General features: G+C 46.6%; 1 protein-coding gene across 3 annotated transcripts in view; it reads left to right on the forward strand.

Annotated features, from left to right (window-relative positions):
- Positions 1-22,826, forward strand: part of camkk1a (calcium/calmodulin-dependent protein kinase kinase 1, alpha a) — a 46,238-nt gene continuing 23,412 nt past the window's right edge. For 2 of the 3 annotated variants that reach the window (XM_028982426.1, XM_028982428.1), the window contains exons 1-2: positions 1-287; positions 21,520-21,888. In XM_028982426.1, the coding sequence (XP_028838259.1) occupies positions 21,568-21,888 (321 nt within the window). In that variant the 5' untranslated portion in view covers positions 1-287; positions 21,520-21,567. Of the gene's footprint in view, positions 288-9,003; positions 9,027-21,519; positions 21,889-22,826 lie in introns of those variants that run through there. The other variant, XM_028982427.1, reaches the window with a different exon arrangement.

Here is a 22,826-nt window from a genome sequence, read left to right on the forward strand (position 1 = left end):
CGCGTCGCGGCGCCGCTGAAAGTTGCGCGTTCCGTGCCGGATCTCGGCAGTCCGCCGCTCCGCAGGATCGCCGCGGGCTCGGCCACGTCTGACGGGCGTCTGTCGGCTGCTGGCCGAAAGCGAAAGCGGTCGGACGGGGCGGAGGAGGGGGACCGCCGCTCCTGCGGACTCGAACTCGGGGCTTTTAAACCAGCCCGCGTCGGGGCGCGTCCGGTTCGCGAAAATACCGCAGCGCGCCGGTAAAGTGGACCAGAGGATCCCGGACCCGTCCAGGACCGCCGGGGCCGGTAAGGTCAACTTTTACCTCGGCTTTTCGTGTTCGGGTGAGCAGCAGTTCGGCTTTTCTCGTCCCGTTTCGAGGGTCCGAACGGCGCAGAGTTCCAATCAATAGATCGATACGTCAGCTGGGACGATTGACGGTCTCTCTCCTCTCCCTATCTCTCTCTCTCACTGTCCGATCGGGTCAGATCAAGGGATGCTTTATTACAGGAGAATTCTGCTGTAATAAATCATCATTAGTGAATAGATTGGTGGAGCTGGGGGCACCGTGCGACCATGTACGGTGACATGTGGCCCAAAGCCCTGCTCCGTGTGGGCGTGGCCGAAAGATGGGGGGGGGTGGTTTGTGTGTGTGATGGTGAGACCTGTTTTCTCTGGAACTCGTCTTCCTCTTCTTCCGAGGCACGGCTCCGGTGTTTACTCTGTTCCAGTGTTCCGCTGTGCGGTCGAGCTGGTTCTGCAGCACCAGCACTGCGGGGGACCGGGGTCCTGGCCATCGTCCCCCGGCTCGTTCCAGAGGAGACCCGGAGGAAAAAGTGGAAGAAGAAAGGCGTCGTCGGTGGAGCTTCCCAACGCAGGCAGACCAGCCGTCTCTTGCTTGGGTTTCGGGGTCCACGGTGGTGGTACACCACCAGAACGTTGGTCCTGTCAAAATACGCAACAGCACTGGACATGACTGCACGCCGTTGCGGCTTTGTCCAGGCGCTGCAGACTTTCTGTAAATTTGACCAATAAGCGGAAAGGTGATCATTACCACACACACACACAGAAATGGTCGATCGATGCAAAGTTATGGCATGTATGCAAATGACCTGGCACATGTGGCAGCCAATCAGTCGGGTTCATTGTCGGTAAGAAAGCCCTGTTGTTTTACAGCATCATTTCATTGGAAGTCAACACTAATTGTGAAGATAAGATGAGATAAGACGATCCTTTATTAGTCCCGCAAGTGGGACTATTGGGATATTTACATTGTCAAGGCAGAAAGTGGACAGTACGAGATAAGAGCAGCAAAAAAAATAATCGACTATATCATCGACTGTATGATATAAAAATTATACAATATACAAATAAATACACTGGAGGAATAAAAAAACTGTGGAGGCGACTCTAAGAAACTCTAAAGACTATAAGAGACTCTACACGTTAATCTCTACATGTACGCATTTCCGGCATTTCAACATTCGGAAGGGCAGCGTATGCGTAATCGGACAAACGTCTCGCTCATTTACCAACAGAATCCGTCACTGGAGGCAGATCTGCTTTATTCTCACGTTGAATTCACATTGCGCTTTCCAGGCTGAGAACATTTATGTGTGTTTTCGTAAGACATAAAAAAGCACCTTTATTAAACCGCTGCACGCAATAAAGCTCTTTTTAAACGCCGTGTTAAGTCAACGTGTAGGGAAAGGTGTTAAAAGTTAAAAGATGTGTTAATAGTGAGGAATTTGTGTTCCAATCTGACACCCATGTGACCACAACGAAATGTCATTTATTAATCAGAATTTTATGCGAGGTGTGCGGTGTTGTTGCTCTGCACGGCTATCGTGGAGATAACGCTACGTTACTGGACAGCCGCATGAGAAAAGCTGGTTCTTCAGATGGCCTCCAGGAACGCTCCTGAAGTGGAGCTGGAGAACAGGGCACCGGGAGTCCACGCAGGCTTTCTGAGAGGGCGCCGTCAGAAGAAGCGACGTGGACGTAATTCGCTCTTTAGCGAGAGCGCGGTCAGGACGAGGCGACGGCTGGAGCTCCGGCCTTTTCTGAAGGTCTGGATGACCAGGAACTCTGGCTTAAGCAGAAAGTAGCCATAGAAACACTTCATAAATGATGAAAAATATGCAGCTTCTACGGATTTTTATTTCTCTAGAAACAAATGTGTTGCTACATAGGAATTACTAAATAATAACGGCGTAAACGGCACATTGTAATCGCTCACTGTTCTCGTGCCGTATATCTAAAGCGGCCTACGCAGCCCGGAGTTGTGGTGAGGGCCGCGGTGAACCCAGTAGATCAGTGGGAGGGGGTGTCTCGCTTGGCATCCCGGCAGCGGCGACCACGGGTTATTCGTTTTAACGGCGTAGGTGTCTTCAGGAATGCGGACCGTGGCGCCGGCTGGTGGGTAACACACTTGCCTGTGAACCAGAAGACCCGGGTTCAAATCCCGCTTACTAACATCGTGTCCCTGAGCAAGACACTTAACCCTGAGTGTCCCCAGGGGGGACTGTCCCTGTAACTACTGATTGTAAGTCGCTCTGGATAAGGGCGTCTGGTAAACGCTGTAAATGTAAATGTAAATGCATGGTGAGGGTAAAACGCTGTGACCTGGTCACGGCAGGCGGGAGACTAATCCAATTTACCAGTCCCGTTGTGTGTGTGAGTGCAGGTCAGGCCCGGGTTATGAACCGAGGTGACCCATAACACAGATAACGATACGGTTTAATCTTGGGCCGTTGAAATGAAGCTCATAATCGGTGATTCGTAATGAGTCCTGATTGCCGTTTGCATGGACTTAACGCTCATCCCACAGACGTACTTGAAAACATAACGTGATGTTGAAAATAATGTAGACAAATTAATGGGTGCATCGTGATTAATGGCTGCACTGAAATTAATATTTACATTTAAATTTACATTTACAGCATTTTCCAGACGCTCTTATCCAGAGCGACTTACAATCAGTAGTTACAGGGACAGTCCCCCCCTGGAGACACTCAGGGTTAAGTGTCCTGCTCAGGGACACGATGGTAGTAATTGGGGTTTGAACCTGGGTCTTCTGGTTCATAGGCGAGTGTGTTACCCACTAGGCTACTACCACCCTACATAATTGATTATACCTTAATGACGACCGGATCTGCCACTCTCTGGCAAGTTGAGTTTTTTTGAACCTTGAACACTGCAGGCCATGACACATTTTTACTGTGACCTGATGTGACCGATCTTATCAGTCTCTGAGTGTCCAGAGATCTACAACACCACGTTACAGGCGTGTTTACTGGGAGTATAGATAACTACGCCTATTACTGGTTTATAGGAATAAGCGCGAACCTCGAACCTCCTCCATGAACCACCCCCTTCAGGTCCTGGCAGGATTACCGAGTTGCAAATCTTCACCTTTCCCCAAGGTGTTGGAGCTTCACGTCGCCAAGTCACCATGTGAATTTGGTGACCTTTCACCCTGAGGAATTTACATACACCCAATTTTTTGGCCCTGTGAAGGGACGTTTCTTCAAAAGCCTCAAGGTGACCTTCTCCTGCATCTGAGTTCACTCACTGCACGCTTGTGCCGTTAGAAGCTTCTGATCTTGGTCCTGAATGCATAGTTCAAGTCTACAAAGCAGTAGCTGCAGGACGCTGGCCTGTGAGCTGGTTCAGCTGGTTACGATTGTTTAAAAATGGATTTGGATGTCGTCTGTGTGGTCTGGTTATGGATAATATTGGCGGATGGGCTGATTTGAGGGTGGATGAGGGGACTGGTGTCACTGTTTGAGCAACCCGCTGATTGCAGGCGGAGGACGTGGCTGCACAGCCCTGAAAAGGCCACTGATCCAGTTCCAGTTCCCGCTCTCCCGTGGAGTCGGTTGCTCGCGGGCGTTCTCTCTGCTCCGAGACGCTCTGTCCTCATGAATAATTCCCTGTGTGTGCTGCGCCCCAGAATCTCCCGCCGACTCGCGTCCCGGCACCACCGGATTTTGTAATACCCCGCGCTCATCACACTGGCTCACGTGTCTGCTGTGACCATGTTCAGGTTCAGCACACATGCAACATGATCCAGCAGACATGATCCTGGGTCCACCAGAACTCGCCATACTCAGGCGGAAAAGGGAAAAAATCTCTTTCTGAGAAGGAAGTGCTAGTTGGATTTCTCCTTCGATTCATCAATCACAGGATCAGTCACGGGGGTGTGTATTGGCAAGGATCTCACAAAACGATCATATCGCGATATGTTGTGATACTGTACATATTGCGATATTCTACAGTTCACTGAAAATGTAAAAATAAGCAAGTAATTCAAAGTAGCCAGCTGTACAGCGCCATCTGCAGGAGTGGAGGGTGTTGTCACACACAAAATCTCATCTCTGCTGACAGCACCACCCGGTGGACTAAATTTGTATACAAATATTCGGGGGCAGTGGTGGCCCATTATCACAAGGTTGGCGGTTCAAATCCCGATCTGCCGAGGTGCCACTGAGCAAAGCACCGTCCCCACACACTGCTCACCAAGGGTGATGGTTAAATACAGAGGACACGTTTCATTGTGTCATTGTGTGCTGTGCTGCAGTGTTTCGTTTGAATCCTTGGAAAAGTTGTCATGTATAGAGCCGGGGTTTAACACAACGGTGACATTAATAACCAGTAGCAGCAATGAGGTTCCCCGATGTTTATAAATTGAACGATGCGCTGGACTGTCGTGGCATTCCGTGGCGTTACTTTCAGTCTATTTAATTTTAGTTTTTAAAACATAACAAAGTTTTGCAAATCGCAAGTTCCGTGTCTCGAATCCACCAGCAGCACTTTTCCTGTCATTTTTATATATTTCTTCTGTGCAAAACGGTAAAAACAGTGAAAACGATGTTTTATGTGACGAAGTGTCTTGTCTTGTAATCATGAACTGGTAGGGGAAATATTGCAATATATTATCATTGAATATATAAATATTCTTGTTAGTTTCATCTACAGACCTCTGAAATGTTGCATTAAAGTATTACACTGTTAGGTGGATATGGCGTCCGCAGTGTTGCAGGAACCGTAGAAGGCGTGGCGTTTTGATCATTAGTTTGGATTTATATGTGACAGTTGCTGACTGCAGAGTTCGTTGCCTCTCCGCTCGCTCGGACTTTTAACTCGCTTTGCGGCTGAGGATATTTATTAATATTCTCGCCCGACCCGCCGGCAGTCAGATTCCCATGTTTCCGTGTCAGTTGTGCCGAGAATAATATTTCAAGGCCGTGCGCGTGAAAGCGATATCATCCCCAGCTGCGCCACTACTGCTTCTTCGCTGCTCACGTCTGAAGCCTGCCAGGCAGAATTTCAAAGAGAAGGAGCAGCACAGCACACGGTGACACGGTGAAACGTGTCCTCTGTATTTAACCCATCACCCTTGGTGAGCAGTGGGGCACCATGACAGGCGCCTGGTACACTGGTACACTGTCCTCACCGGCAAGGACCTTTAGTGCTCCGTTTTATAGACTGTGACAGCCGTTAATGGCTTCGGCGCCGCTGAACGTCCCTCAACATCAGAATCAGGGTCCCATGCAATCATTGGTGCCAATCGTGCCATTAGATGTGGGCCATGTATCCAGGTACGAGGCTGGGTGTGTCTGCCCACTGTTCTCCCATTAAGCATCTCAAATGAATAAATAGACAATTCAAGAAAGAAACACAATCTATAATCACCCAGAATTATGCAGCAGCGTGCGTGACATCAGGCTCCTCCCATTTTAAAATGGTGGTAGTAGTGGTAGTGGGTAAGACGCTCGCCTACGAACAAGAAGAAACCAGGTTTGAACCCCACTTCCTACCACCGTGTCCCTGAGCATGACACTTAACCCTGAGTGTCTCCAGGGGGGACTGTCCCTGTAACTACTGATTGTAAGTCGCTCTGGATAAGGGCGCCTGGTAAATGCTGTAAATGGAAATGTAAAAGAACATCAGTAACCACGAAGTGGTAAATGATCAAACACGAATTTCTGGTTTAACCGCTCACCCTTGGTGAGCAGTGGGGCACCATGACAGGCGCCCGGGGAGCAGCGTGTGGGGACGGTAGCTTGATCAAAGGGACCTCAGTGGCACCTTTCCGATTCCTAACCCGCTCAGCCACCACTGCCCACTTCTCACTTGCATGAAAGTAAAACCAAAAGTAAAGTCTGCATCCCAGAGATACTCCAGAGAGGGGTGCACACCTCAGTTGACCCCATGCTGACCCCAGTTGACCCCATGCTCATTAACTCTGCGCGATATATAGCTTCATCGATTTTAATCAAGCACATTATTCTGCTTTTTTTTTTTTGCTTGTTGACTGCTGGTGGCCTTCGTTCAGCCTGAAGTTTGATGTTTCTGACGTAGCACGTGGGAGGTGTTCACCCATCAGAAGGCCTGAACTAACGACATTTTAACCTGCGTGTTGGTGTTGGTGTTGATCGTGGGCATGGTCATGTACATGTACAAGTGGCGCGAGGGGTGAAACGGAGGAGAAAGGGAGGAGATGTACACATCGAGTGTGACGTGTTGACAGGAGGGGGTTTAAGTCGTCCAGAATGACGCAGTAGGGAGGGCTGTCAATCATGCCTACAAGCTCCTCCCCTTTTAATCTTTTGGGTGTCAGAAATCATTACACTCCAACAATAAAGGGCTCCTGTCCAACATGCAGTGACTTCCTCTTTGTGTCTGTTTATTTTTGGGATCGGGACTTATTGCGCAGGTCCGCGGTGGTTCTGCATGCCGTCTTTTTAATTTTACCGTTTGCTGGGTTCATCAGTTGCTGCTGCTGATGTTTGAAAATAACATTTTGAGGTGCCGAGGGCCGCGGTGTAAAGTAAATGAAACATCTGTAATTAAGAAGCCCCCGTGGAGGCTCTCCGTCACAACGCTCATTTACCCACTAACAGATGGCAGCAGGCAGCTAATGTACTTGTGGAAAAGTTGGAGTGAACGCGACGTCGAGCGGGATCCTTTCCGAGGCAGCCGGCTCTGCCATAAAAGGCAGGGAGGGCATGCTTCCGTGCCAGCGCCGCCGGGAGAAGGTGTGTTTGCGTGAACAATCTCCTGTCTGGCCTCGGCTGAGAGGAAAGCGTGGAACTTCCGCGCTGAAGATGCCCCTGGTACACTGTCCTCACCGGCAAGGACCTTTAGTGCTCCGTTTTACAGACCGTGACAGCCGTTAATGGCTTCGGTGCCGCTGAACATCCCTCAACATCAGAATCAGGGTCCCATGCAATCATTGGTGCCAATCGTGCCATTAGATGTGGGCCATGTATCCAGGTACGAGGCTGGGTGTGTCTGCCCACTGTTCTCCCATTAAGCAACTCAAATGAATAAATAGACAATTCGAGAAAGAAACACAATCTATAATCACCCAGAATTATGCAGCAGCGTGCGTGACATCAGGCTCCTCCCATTTTAAAATGGTGGTAGTAGTGGTAGTGGGTAAGACGCTCGCCTACGAACAAGAAGAAACCAGGTTCGAACCCCACTTCCTACCACCGTGTCCCTGAGCAAGACACTTAACCCTGAGTGTCTCCAGGGGGGGACTGTCCCTGTAACTACTGATTGTAAGTGGCTCTGGATAAGGGCGCCTGGTAAATGCTGTAAATGTAAATGTAAAAGAACATCAGTAACCACGAAGTGGTAAATGATCAAACACGAATTTCTGGTCTATAGTACCTATCCTTCCCGGAGGATTCGCTGCTTGTAACTTTGTTTCGTGATTGGTAAAAGTGTTGCATGTTGTAAATTTGTGTTATCAAATGTACATTTTTTTTTATAAAATGTTCATTTGATTTGCAATTCTCAGCCACCGCCGCCAGGTGACGCGTTTGTAATTAAAAATGGATCCTGAGGAGGTGAAACGGGGGCTAGACTCTGCGGTTATGTTTCAAACCCACTCATTTCCCCGCACATTTACTTTCCCTCTTAGGCCACGTCATCATGAGAATGTTTTTCCCTCCGCGGGAAGTGGCCGGCACTCCTCCAGCGGCGGGAATGAATGAGCTGTGGCTGGGTAGGAAGGTGGTGGTCTCGGCAGCCCGCTTTCAGCTGACGTTCAGCTCACTTTTTCTCCTCTCAGATGAACCTCTAGCCGTCTAATTTAGTACTGCGCCATATCCCTCTCACGTTCTATTCGTTCCGCCCTTTTCACATAATTGCATGTCCTCAGGTAGAAGCGGATGCAAATCTGTGAAGTGTGGAGACACACGCAAAACACACAGACTTGTTCGTGATTCATTTTGCATCCTGTGTGTCGGTTTTATTCCTTGGAACCGCCCGCTGCGATCAGGGCCCTCCAGGTCCCTGTTCCGCTTCATCTCTGCGTGTTTGCGGTTTACAGTGCGTTTGGCACACATATGATCCCTTCTTCAGACGATTACAGTAGATCCCCTCTAATCTCCATTATCTTGTGTGTTGGGGACTTTGCATCTGCCGCAGAGTTCCAGACGCCCATTTGTCAAGATGTGCAAGGAAGACCAAATGCTGTCATTTAAATAAATCCAATTGAATTGTACAGGTTATAGGTCACATTAAAGGTGAAATTATTATTTTTTTTCTTTATTTTTCATTACATCATAATAACCTGGCATTTTAACAGGGGTGTGTGCAATTTTTATATCCACTCACTTCAGTCTAACAAACACTTCACTTTCACTTAACTGAATGTAATACATTTGTAATACAGTAGTTTACTCTGCTGGGGGTCAAGGGTCATAGAATTCATTCAGCCATTAACAAAGAAACCAGCACTCAGTGGCTGCATGTCATTTAGATTGAGGAAAAGAACAGATGAAATAAAGACGGATTCGGGTGTGGTACCACCACCCTCAGCCCAACACTACACTGACACCAACAAAGCAGGAACCAGATCTGAATCCCGGGCTACGTGACCCTCGCTCAGTGTATGATGGATTATGGAAGGTGTGTCTGTGTGCTCGGTGAGTCGATTTCCCCGCATCCAGCAGGAAGGAACTACAGCACTGCAGCGGCCCCCAAATCACGTCCATCTTCCGCTTCCCGCGTCGCCTCCGGTCGGACAGGTAGCCAATCGCCCGTCTCCTTCGGGTCTCCTCACTGGGGACATATGGACATAGAAACAGACAGGAAGCCGCTGCTGATCCCTTCTGGGAATCTGGGAATACAGAAAATGGGACTCTGGAGAAGGGATGGTTAAAGGCGTGATGCTCTTTGTGTGTGTTCATTAATACTACTGTAGATTACTGGCCTGGTTTCATGGCATCTTTTCTAAAAGATTGCAACGCTTTTTGCTTTTTGTGAAATTGTGTGAGTGTGAAAAACAAAATTTTTCACCTCTTTGTTTTTGGTAGAACTCCTCAAAAAGAAGAGAATGTGGAATGGTTCTGCGTTCAATGGGGATGTTAATCTTCACACACACACACACACACACACACTCAGTGTATAAATAGAGATGTAATGAGTCCCCTCAGTAGAGGAGGTAGAGGACCCTGTCCACGTTCCTCTCGGGTGGGGGCTGAGGTTTCAGAAGAAACCCCCCCAGCACAACTTTCTGAGCAGCCCTGCCTCCCTCATCCTTCCTCCTAATCGCCAGATAGCTATGGAGAGGTTAGCCCGGGATTTAACCAGGATTGTGTGTGTGTGTGTGTGTGTGTACATTTCTATTTCTGTCCTCGGCGATGGCCGGACGCACCATGCGCCTACCGTTGGCCCCGGCCTGGTCGGTTTCATGTGGTGCTCAGCCGCTATGGCGAAATCGGCCCCGTTTATTTATTTACCGGCCCCTGGTCAGCGCCGCGTCCAGTACAGCAAACAGCTAATCCAGCCGATTCAATTAAGGCAAGACGAGGATTAGTCCCTGACAACAACTTTCCCTCCATGATACCACGGGCGGAACCAGACTGAATGTTGCAGCACTACTGGTGGATGGACAGAAGGGGGCAGAGGGAAAATGGTGTCATTCAACAAACGAGACCTGGGACGGAACCAAACACTAGCTCCTGTTGCACCCCAATCTTTGGAAAAGGGGACCTAAAAAAAGAAGACAACAGCAGGGGCGGAGCCTGCCCTTTCAGGAAAGACGTTTTCACAGAACCATCCCCACAAACCATGGGATCGTAAGAGATCCAGTCAGCTGCCGCCTTCCGTTCTCCAAAAAAGCTGATTTCCGGAAAACAGCGTTAAAAAAAAAAGCGAGAAATGTCAAACATCTGCATGCTATTAACACCCCCCGGCACGTGTGGGCGCTACGTGACCCGTTTACACCCCATTCAACTGTGATGAATGCAATTTCATTCATTTTACTCTGGATTACAAATGTCACTTTCAGAATGAACTTGCCGATTGCTGCGATTCATTTGAAGTATTTAACACAAACGAATGCGTTTTGGTTACCGTGTGCTCAAAATTATGCTTAATGCTTGAGGGTGGGTGTGTCTGTAGTGCAGGTAGGGCAGGAGCGGCAACCAATCCTTGTTTCTGACTTACCCACAGTAAGCCCAGCTGATTGGTCAACCCATCAGGAAAGTTGCATAAATGAATTTGATTGGCTGACTGTTTCTCCCCAGCACATGACGTCACCCCACTCAAAGCGAACGGGAAGTCTCGAGCCTCTTTCCATCACTCTCCTTATTGAAGTGTGAAGAATGACTTGCGATTTCTCTTTTTTCGAGATGTGTGATTTAGTTAGTAAAATACTGTTGTCTTTAATATGGAGATGGATGGAGAGATGGAGAGAAAATACAAGTAATCACAGCTTGACTCAGACCTACTGTACTTGAGACAAACGCAATCCCACCAAAACTGAACTAATATTCACTCCAGCAGATTCTTCACCACATCAGGACCTTGCTCACAACTCACAGCCCTCTCTCCTTCTACAACCTTGGAGTAACAATAGACAACCAACTCTCCTTCTCGACTCACATCAGCAATCTTTCCCGCTCATGTAGATTCCTTCTCTATTCCTTCACGATGGTAACCTCTATGTACTAAATGCAGCAGCACGACTGATCTTCAACCTTCCCAAGTTCTCCACACCGCCCCTCTGCTACATTACCTCCACTGGCTCCCAGTAGCTGCATGCATCAGGTTCAAAATACTGATGCTGGCCTACAAAGCCAAACATGGAGTAGCACCATCCTACCTCACAGCCCTTATTACACCTCGCACTGCACCTCGTATACTCCAGTACTGCTCGCCTGGTCCCTCCATCTCTGAAGGTAAAAGGAAGACGCTCATCTAGACTCTTCTCCATCTTGGCCCCTCGGTGGTGGAATGAACTTCCCCTCGAGGTCAGAACAGCTCAGTCACTGAGCACCTTCACACGGCAGCTCAAGACCTTCCTCTTTAGAGAATATTTAGATGAACTTGTAACCTTCTTATTGTCTAAATTATGTATAGAAACTAGAACAGAGTGAATAAAAATATCTTGGTAATTGGTATGTATTCATAGTTGGGGGTCCTGGTGAACCAGAACTGATCACTTCATCGATGGGAACATGGAAGCACGTTGTAAGTCACTCTGGATAAGGACGTCTGCCAAATGCCTTAAATGTAAATGTGAGTGGCTGGAAGGACGGTGACAGGAATTATTAATCAGAGGGGAACCCTGCCGCATCACCAGGTCCTCCCTCACACCTCGCTGCCTGACCCCTGCCTCTGTGCTGGAGTTTCCGTGGTGATTAACGGTTTCCCTTGGGCAGCATCGGGTACCGCCGATCTAGGGCCGTCAGCATGAGACGCCATTTCATTGTGTGAAGGGAACCTGACCAGACGTGGTGAAATAAATCCCGCTTAAGTATATAATTGCCGTGGTTTAGGCCTGTTGACTCTGAAACAGATACGTAGATAAGTCAGGAGTCGGATTAGACCACCACTCTCTCTTTCTCATCTGTGCTTGTTCTCTGCCTCTGTGGCTCCTTTCAGTACGTATACAGTACAGGTGGATACCTTCTCATTCAACGTGTTTTCTTTATTTTCATGACCATTTACGTTGGTAGATTCTCACTGAAGGCACCAAAACTATGAATGAACACATGTGGAGTTATGTACTTAACAAAAAAACATGTTTTATATTCTAGTTTCTTTGCTCTGATTACTGCTTTGCACACTCTTGGCATTCTCTCGATGAGCTTCAAGAGGTCGTCACCTGAAATGCTTCTCCAACAGTCTTGAAGGAGTTCCCAGAGGTGTTTAGCACTTGTTGGTCCAGCTCGCCCCAAACCATCTGGATTGAGTTCAGGTCCGGTGACTGTGGAGGCCAGGTCTCCACTTTTTGTTAAGTACATAACTCCACATGTGTTCATTCATAGTTTTGATGCCGTCAGTGAGAATCTACCAACGTAAATGGTCATGAAAAAAAGTCCAAACTTTTGACCTGTACTGTATTTCTACCTGAGTGCCACTGTCCTTCGTCTCTCATCTCACCCCGTCTTCCTCCGTCTCCATCTGGGCTGCAGCTGGGGGATTAAACGTGACAGAAGAATCGTCCCGGTCCGGTGAGGACGGCCACTGTCCTCCTCTCCCTTTTTTACGGTGCGAGGCGTTTTGTTGCTGGCGGCCTCGCTGATCCGCGTACGTGACCCGGCCGCCCCCTCTGCTGTCTGCTGTGTGTTATTTTAATAAAACGTAGACCAGAAATCGTTTCTGCCTCTCTTTACATTGTCTAGGAGTAAAGTGCTGGCACTGGCGCGCGATGCAAGGTTGACGGACCGATTTAATCCGATGGGACGTCCGGATGTCTGTCCATGTCCCCAGCAGCCCAAGAAGCGGCTGGCATTTGTTTTAATTGCTTGACATTTTCCTAAGTAGACTCTTGTGGCTATTCATTTATTTTGAATTTATTTCTTTTTCTTTGGCCCGTCTGTTTCTCTGAAGCCTCGCTGCGGTCGCTTCAACACCTCACTGCTTTGTTGATTATTTCTCCTCTTCTACCTTCTGTCTGTAATTGGGACCAGCCTGGACCTTACATATTAACACCATGCTCTGTGTGTGTGTGTGTGTTTGCATAGCTTACGAACGGCCTGCTCTCTTTTCAAGTTTTTTCATTTGATGCTCTTGATGACGTGCCGTATTTGAAGGACCTTCAGCGGATGCCTGCTGGGTGTGGAGAAGTCCATGTCTGCCTTTGAGTTCGTCTGTTGGTTTAATGGCCATTCCAGGGGAATCAAAAAGTCAGTGTGGTACAAAATCTGCAGCGGAAGATAATTATAATATAATTACGTAACCGTTGCTTTTGCCTCTTTCTGCGATAAACGCGACTTCTGTCACGTCTCGAGTGTCACTGACCAATCAGGAGGCCTCTGCTAAGTATGTGCTTCTATTCTGTTCTTCTCTTATTATAAAGTGCTTCTTCAGTCTTGTAGTTTAGCCTTTTTTTATTTGTGTTAATTACATATGGAAACCATGAATAGAGGTGTTGAAATTAATATCATAACCGAAGCATCGCGATGCAGATGTGCATGATTTTGCATCAATGCAGTGCAGAACATAATTGATTTCATTAAAATGACGGTGCTTGTTTATTATCTTGGTTATTTGTAGTTAAAAAGTAGTGCCGATAGTGACTGTGGCAGCCTGATCTGAGTTCAGCCTCGTCCACACGGACGTTCAACATGAACACCACCCACATTTTGCTGCGGTTTGTGCTGTGTTCGATTCGCTGGCGTTTGCTTTACAGTTGATGCCCAAAAACCGTTGCATGCAGCGTAACGTTGATTTGCAGTGTAAAAGCTGGTGCTGAACGCCCGTGTGGACGGGTTGAAAAACAGTCGGGCTCAGTCTGCACTCACCTGACCCAACGAACACCAGAAAAATGCCTGGTTCAGATGTACGTATTTGAAAACATAATGTGGAGTCATGTAGAAAAATTGATTGGATGCATCGTGATATAATTAATTGAATCGTGAGACCAGTGAAGTGATGGTTGCACCTGACACCATGATGGATCCTGTGGGATTTGGAAACACAAAAACATTCGAACTGTTATTTGGTGATGGATAGTATGTAGCAATAATGTAATAACTAGGGCTATTAATCATTTTAAAAAAAGCTAAAGCTAGTTATAATATTTATAACTTTATACACAGGCAAGTGTTGTAAAAAGAGCTCAGGCTGTAACTTACGCCAACAGAAACGACAGTCAAATAAATGTTGTCCACTCTTTGCCACTCTTGTGCTCCCTGCACTGCAGACACACCCACCCAATCCCGGGGTATATGGTTGGGGTTATATATTTTTTCGTTGGCATGTTCTTCGTCTACATGACCTTCCCCTGCATCCTGGTTTTACGACGCATGGCCTGAATTGGACTTTACTTGGATTCCCCTACGTTGGTGTTCTCATATACAATTCTAAATAAATTCAAGTGTTTTTACTCTAGCATGGGGACTTTATGTGTGCCAGTCCCCCACGCTGCAGACTGGCCTGCAGGAGCCTGCTGGGTTAATGGTCTGGCCGTGCCAATGAGATGCAAACTACTGCAGTTAACAAGCTCTGCTGTCATTCATATTTCCCATCAGCACCTCCTCCCCAGCGTCCGTCATCATCCATCAGCCACAGGGCACAGTCGCTCAGATCATCTGTCTCACTCACTTGGGGTGATGCTGCAACGTCCTGGGCACGTGTTAAACGTCTGGCCGGCATGTGAGAAGCTGTCGTCAGACCCAAAATATCATCATACTTCCCATAACACAAGATATGATATATACAGATATGATAAACAATTGAATCTGAATGGTGTGGTATGCTTCAACAAGACACCTCATAAATAGTGCAATTCAAGGGATGTCTGTGTCTATTTTTTCTATTTTCTGTACATTGTTCAAATTTTGCAACATTAGGCACCGTCCACACAAAAAAAATGCTAATTTAACATCCTGAATAAATCCAGTTTAGAATTCAGTGTAGAATTCAGTCCCTGTTCATCTCTGGACTCTTTATTACAACCTTTGACCTCATTAGCGAATGCCCTTGGTGTGATGGGCATGAAATGCTGAATCGTGCCAGCATCTTAAAAACTGAAAAAAGGAGGAAATGGAAAGTGAAGGTCGCGAAAAAGCCCCCGACACTTTTCACTGATCAATATAACGCAGCCACACCACAGAGGACATTTCTGCCCGTTCTTTTCGAGATTGAATTCTGCTTTTATTTACCCATTTTCTTCCTCCGTCTCCAGCCTCACTCCTGCAGTATGAGATATTAGGCCTGTGTTATTGGATTTACGAGGCATGTAAGATCAAATTAGCGTTGCGGGAAGTGTAGCCTCCGAGGACATGGCTGTCATCGGGGCATTTAGTGACTGCGTGTGACATCCCACATCCCAAGCAAAGCTCTGAAGCGGGTTTAGGCTTCAGGCACTCCTTTCTGTCGTTGTTGTCGTAAAAACCGCATTTGAAACGTGCACGTGTGTATGACTGTGCGTGTCAGGGGCTCAGCATTAGTGGTTGTCATGGGAGACCACCGCTTCCTTTGTCCTGGTTTCCACCTGCTGCGAACCTGCGTTTGAGCTTGATCACTGCACAGCTAATACAGAGTGTGGACGTGTGTGTGTGTGTGTGTGTGCGTTTGCACCCATGCATGTGCGAAAGAGAGTGGAAAATAAGTAAAAAGTGATTGAGATGAAGGCAGGCAGGCAGGAAAAGATGTGAGATGCTCTGCTGCTCCTGATTCGCTTGGGAAACCGCAGCCCGAGGCCCTCGGCGAGTCGGCAGGAGGAGAAAAAAGGCCGTAAAAACCGCACGTTAAACAATGAGCACGTTCTAATGTGCGGCTAACGTGTTCTTCTGCGTGAAGGGTTGCCTGTCATTGTGCCCCTAATTAATTAAGAGGGGGAATTTAGCACTTAAAGTAGACAATTGAGTCCGTGCCTGTGCAAATTGTTATAATGGGTCAGCAACCTCCCCCGGTTTCTCATTTTAAACTTCAGCAGAGCTGTGGCTGAGGAGCACAACGTCAGGCTTTCCGATATCCAGTCCAGGGTTCCTGGCACCTGTTACGGGAACAATTCACCGCCATGTTTCGATGGATTATCCGCAGGCTTAGGTGTGTTTTCCAGGGACATAACCGTGTCGGTGGTGATCAGGATGAAATATGTAAATGCGATAACGTAATGTCTTCAGCGGTTACAGGACACGCTGCACATTATCTGTGAATGCAGTTGCGCTGCTTTCCTAGAGTGGTGCAAGATGCAATAAAGGGATTACAGGGTCCTACTGGATCACATATCTCACATACAGTATGTCTCAATGAGCTTTGAAAGACCTTACAGTTGACACCCCCACACTTGACCCTTCTGCACACAAGGAAAAACTGTAGGAGAGAGAAAAAAGAAAGGAAGAAACGTTGGGAAGGAGTGATACAGAGAGGGACCCCCTTCCAGGGTAGAGTGAGCCTGCAAATGGTGTCAGTGCAGGGTTGGTGATGGTTTGTCCAATAAGAGAAGAAGTCCTACAGTTGAAGAGGTGGAAAAGTCCAAAGTGTAGTATAGAGCATCTGTCCACATTTTGAGTTCCTGGACAGGGCAGAGTAGGTTTTAGTCCAGCGTCATGGCGTACATTACATGTCCATTATGATGCTACTGGTCCATCTGAAGATCCCTGTTACGGTGGTGGTGGCTGTGGTGACCCTCTGGTTCGTTTCATGCTGAGTCGTCATTTAGCAGTTGTCAGGAACCAGGATTTATCTGCTGGTCTCTTCACTGGGGTTTACCAGTAGTCTGGGTGCTTGATTCCATGTCTCGGGGAGAACAAACAGAAGCAGTGGCAGACGGTGGTATTGTACGACTGGTACTGAAATATGTAGTTATAGTGGTATATAAGTGCTACAGTGGCCTCGTACCCTAACTAGGACAGCATAACTAGGGTGAATTTAACACTATCTGTGCTTAACAGGGTGACTGTGTGATAAAGGGGACTTAATAATTGACACTGTGTATGGGACAGAAGGCCAGAGAAAACAGATGTGTTTTCAGTTTAGATTTAGCTTTATAGGTCAAAAGAAGGATTTTGTAGTCAATCCTAAATTTGATGGGTAGCCAGTGCAGTGATTGTAAGACTGGGGTGATGTGGTAAAATTTTGTAGTTCTAGTTAGAACTCTGGCTGCAGCATGAACTATTGAACTAGCTGGAGTTTACTCATGCACCTACTAGAGCATCTAGACATTAGTCTGTTGCAGTAATAAACCTTGATGTAATAAAGGCACGGACCAACTTTTCTGCATCATGCATTGAGATGATGTTTCTTAGTTTTGCAATATTTCTGAGGTGAAAGAATGCTATCCTTGTGATATTATCTACATGTGAATCAAATGAGAGACCTGCATCGATGAGGACTCCTGGATCCTTTACTTCAGTACTTGGTGAGATAGAAAGGCTTTTCAAAGTTACGATGTAGTCAGCACGCTTATGTCTGGCTGCTTGAGGACCAAGTACAAGAGCTTCTGTCTTATCAGGGTTTAACAGAAGAAAGGTGAGCATCCACTGTCTAATGTCCTACAGACAATTCTCTATTCTGTTCAGCTGCTGCCTCTTGTCTGGCATTGCTGATAGATACAGCTGTGTGTCGTCAGCGTAGCAATGAAAGCTAATACTGTGTTTGCGAATGACGTGACCTAAAGGTAACATGTGTAAGGAAAATAGCAACGGACCTAGGACAGAACCTTGTTGAACACCAAACTCTACTTTACTATGTGAAGATGAATCACCATTGATGTTCCACTGATACCGATCAGTCAGATATGATCTCTTAATACCAACAACATTCTCTAACCTGTCAAGCAGAAGAGCGTGATCAATACTGTCAAATGCTGCAGTCGGGTCAAGCAGGACAAGCAGCGTGATGCATCCCTGATCAGAGGCCAACAGCAGTTCATTAACCATTTTGACCAACACTGTCTTATGAAGTCTAAATCCTGATTGATATACATCATGAATGTTGTCTAGGTATGCACACAGCTCCTGGGCTTGGGGTTGGATATTGGTCTATTTATATTGAAAGCTGACTGCGATCAAGATCAGGCTTTTTAATCAGGGGTCTAATGACTGCAACTTTGAAGGAACTTGGTTAGTGGCCGGTGCTAAGTTCTAACATCGGGTGCTACTTGACATGGAATTGTTTAAGAAAACTTGTAGGAAGCGGTACATTGATTTGATGATGAGATTAGTTTAATGAATTTGTGCTCTTTAAGAATGTTGAAAATATATATGGTATGCACAAAATATATGATGCACAACAAGATAAGTGTGAAAGTATCAAATCTCTCATTTGACTACAGAAATTTTTTATCACCTTGTGGTCATCTTGAACAAATCTTGTGCTCATCCAGAGTCAGGCAGCTCTATTCAGTATGTGTGTGTGTGTGTGTGTGTGTGTGTGTGTGTGTGCCAGCAAAAATTGAACTGGCTGAAAACAGAGCCAAGGAGGGCAGCAAAAGTTATGCTCTTAAATATTAATAAACTCTTTATTATCTCTGGTGTCTTTGGTTTTAGTCTGGCAGTATCAGGAAAAATTGTGATAGAAATTGATTGAAAAAATGACTCGTTCGATATGCGACCACGTTTTTTTGCCACATCGCCCAGCTCTATGCGTTAGTGGCCACAGGCAGTAAAACTCGATTGGATTGCGCTGTCCTTCATGGTGGGCTCTGAGCGAGGTTTAGAAACTTCAGACATCAGACTCGCTTGTCTCGTTTGGTTGAAACAAAATGAGCTGTCAGGACGCACGTTGTTCCACGGAGGAAGGAGCTTTGTGGACTCGTCACGTTAAAACAAAACGTCTGTCACCTCGCAACACCAGTGTGCAGGAGACAAGACAGAGCAGCAGGTCTCCGATCTTTAAAGCTGCTGATCCTCCACCAGTCCACCTTCCTGCTGCGTTCTGGTCGACCTGTTAGATTACCGCGAATTACCTGAAACCATGAGAAAAAAAAAAACCCGAACAAACCTTCTTTTAGGATATCCATTCATTTCACATGCACTCTGCCAGTCCACATTTTATTCTGTTCCACCTCCCAGTGGATGAAGCACTCCGTTGCTTTTGATTGTGTGGCCCAGAATGAGAGGAATCAGAACAAAAACCTGGACTGGCCGAGGTTGGCTTTGGAACCACATCAGTTTCTTAAAAAACACGTAGTCCCACATTTCATTTACATGATTATAAGACTGAGCTGAACCGCACATGCACCAAATACCCAATCTGAGGCAAATTGTTGGGGTGTAAGATGCTCACTGACTAGTGAAGGTCTCCACAACCTGAACGCAATTGTGGGTCTGTTGCTTTGCGGGACACAGGATCATGGGGAAAGGGGTGGGGGACTCGAAGAGATAAACCAGGTGGTAGTAGCCTAGTGGGTAAGACACTCGCCTGTGAACCAGAAGACCCGGGTTCAAATCCCACTTACTACCATTGTGTCCCTGAGCAATGGGAGACTGTCCCTGTAAATACTGATTGTAAGTCGCTCTGGATAAGGGCGTCTGATAAATACTGTAAATGTAAACCATACTGTCCATGTGGGCCAGCCATTTTTCATTCTTTTTTTTTTTTTTCCTTTGGGTCGAGGGTCACATGTCTTTTCAGGACAGGACATTCGACAGACGACCCAGTCACAAGTGTCACCTGCACTGCAATTGGCTGAAGTGAATACAAACAGGGGAGTCCAAACTCTGGAATGTTAATGTAGCTTTTCTGGCGATGTCCTCGGAGGTAAGATTGGGACAGGCAGGCCTCACACCGGCATCGTTACGATGCATCGCTCCAGCGTGTTAACCACCAAGATCAGACACACCGCGCGTGGGGGTGTAATTGTCAGGGCCTGCATCCGTACAAATGAAGATTAATCATTTCTGCAGCCTCCAAATTGAATTATATCGTGGGGGCTTTTTTTTTTTCTTTCAATTACACGACTCGGTAGAAAGTTCACACCGACGGCGGGGCTGAGAAAATGTGCCTCGACCTTAATATTTTGCATTAGACCTCGTTCTTCTCAACCTGAACATGAAACTGAAGCCGGAATATGTTCCCTGGTGCAATAAATCCCACATCTGCTCCCTTCTTTACTGTCCGGGATTTGAATAGTCGGTTCTCCCACATACTTTTCATTGCATTGTTACTTCAGAGCGACCTTTTCGTGTGCAGATGCGATTACAGTTACCGATTAAATTGAAATTTTCAGGTAATGGGTTTTGCATAATTTACTTTGATTATTTGATCGACTCCGGGGGAAATTTGTCAGATCGAATTCATTTCACTCCACCGTCTCTAATCGGTGCCGTCTGTGATCAGCAGAACTCCTTCTGAGTGGGTCCCACGTTCAAAACACACTCAGCCAATTACAACCACGCTGAAGAGGACCGATGAAGAAGGTCAGCGACTAGATGCTGCAAGAGTCACTAAATCGGTTCGGATGTCAATCAGACAAAAGAACCTGTGCAATCACAAATGGGGAGTAAACTTTTAAATATTCTATATAAATGTTAAGGTTGAGATTCAAGGCTATGGCTGAATTTAGATTTGTATTTTTATAGTATGTTGATTTTGGCTCCTGCATCCCATGAAAATACAAAAAAAAAAAAAATGTATGTCAATCATCTCATTTACTTTTGCTGCTGTTAAATAGAGGAGAACCTTTAAGGGGCATTAAATGCATTCGTTTTGTGCAACGTAAGCAGAAAAGCTTTTAATTGCATAAACTAGCGTACTCGTTCGAGCATGAAAAATAGAGGATCGCTGGTTTTAATTATAACCCTGATTGTCTAATGACCTGAAGAGAATAGTTCTGCTCACAATTTCTCTTAATGAAAAAATGAATCTAATGCCAATGTCATTCTTTTCCCAATTTGCTGATCGGTCCCAAATGAGGAATTTTCAATGATAGACCAATGATAGACCAATGACAGGACTCATGCCAAGTGTTGTGAATGAATGTATGTAATGTACAGAATATGTACGGTTTTATGGCTTTTTCTTCGGCCCATTTTAATTGGTCCCCTGTCACCAGCTGTCACTATAAAACCAAGCCTACATTTTGTCGGCGCAACAGCCTTTCATTTTGTTTGCAGGGGAAATCTAATACATTTTAAACCAATTTGTCAGAGGAGCTGGACGAGTTAATTATCTTTTCCTCGGCGGCTCCATCCACACTTCAGGCCGATTAAAGGGACAAATTTAATATTTCTGGGCTCATCACCTTTCTGTTCTTCCTCTGGAGTAAAGACACAAGCACTCATCATTCCATAATTCTATTATAACAACTCTCACATATATTTTGGAGAAGCTAACCAAACAGAAATACAAGTTGATATCATGATTAATTAATTATGATTGTTAATTATTTATTGTAATTGATGTGCTTGTCCACATCTGGCACTGATTAACCCACCAAATCGACCGTGACAATACTTCATTACTTCATTATTAATGTGATAATAAACATGTAATATTTGTATTTGATTACTTCATTTAATTTGTTAGTGTTGTTCTAAAATAACTTATGAAGAAATGGAGAACATACGTTTGGTAGACGAGTTCTGACCATCTCCTCTCCTCTCGTCTGGTTTGCAGGTCTGAGTGAAGAGTTGGGTGTCGCCCCGCCTGCCTACGAGCCTCATCATGGCAATGAGCAGTGACCCTGGTTACCAGGGCGCCGATCGGGACCAGAGCACCGCGGAGCTCGTCGACATGGTGGCCGGCATCACCGTGGGGAACGACGCAACGGGCAGCAGCAGCAGCACGGCCAATGGCGTGAGGAACGGGACGGCGGTTAAAAAAAAGGCCGCGGCCAGTCGTCTCTCTGGTAGGAAGATGTCCCTGCAGGAGCGAGGGACGTACCGGCTCGCGGGGACGGGCGTCGGCGGCTACCACCACATATCTCCGCGAGTGGCGCGAAGGCCAACCATCGAGTCCACACGGGTCTCCATTTCGGATTCTCCGGTCAGTGTCACCATGACATTCCATACAAAAGCAACAAGATGAACGTTTTTGATTTTTACGCAGGTCAACGTGAAGCTGGATTATATTTCCGGAACACAATCATTTCAAAATTCTTTCCATGGTTTTTACCCCCCATTGTGATTAGCCTCTGGTCATGGGGTTCACATGCCGATAAAGTGAAGTGGTTGTCACTTGTGATACACAGCAGCACAGCACACGGTGCACGCAGTGAAAATTGTCCTCTGTATCTAACCATCACCCTGAGTGAGCAATGGGCAGCCATGACAGGCGCCCGGGGAACAGTGTGGGGGGACGGTGCTTTGCTCAGTGGCACCTCAATGGCACCTTGGCGGATCGGGATTCGAACCGTCAACCTTCTGATTACGGGGCCGCTTCCTTAACCGCTAGGCCACCGCTGCCCCTAAAACCGCTAGGCCACCACTGGGCCGTTGTTTCCCATCATGCCCTGTGTCCCCGTCAGTCCTTGCTCCTTGCTTTGTGAAAAGTCCACAGTTCAGGAAATGTGGTTAACGAGCTGCCATTTTATTTGAGACGCCTGCTTCATAGTTCGAGTCTGTAAAAGCCTTGATGTTTGATATTAATGCTTCATGAGGGGTCTGGCTGGATATGGCATTTCCCACATCAACGTCCAGTCATCCGGCCTCTTCTTCTGGGCTTAAAAGTGAGTTTGTGGAAAGGAACAAAGTTGTGATTGTTGGATGATGATTATTGGGCCGTGTCGCTTATGACAACCTGCGGTGCAGCATCTGCTTTACTGATTGAGCTGCTCGAGGATGGACATGCATAAGGGCCGGGCGATTAATGTGATCTTAATTTCGATTACAGTTATTACAAAAAATAATGTAAAATGGTTATCGATTACAGAAATACAGAAATAAACCCAAAAAGGCAATCACAGTCAGACCATGATGGCTGTA

Source organism: Denticeps clupeoides, chromosome 6 (assembly GCF_900700375.1).
Source record: "Denticeps clupeoides chromosome 6, fDenClu1.1, whole genome shotgun sequence".
Classification (NCBI taxonomy): Eukaryota; Metazoa; Chordata; class Actinopteri; order Clupeiformes; family Denticipitidae; genus Denticeps; species Denticeps clupeoides.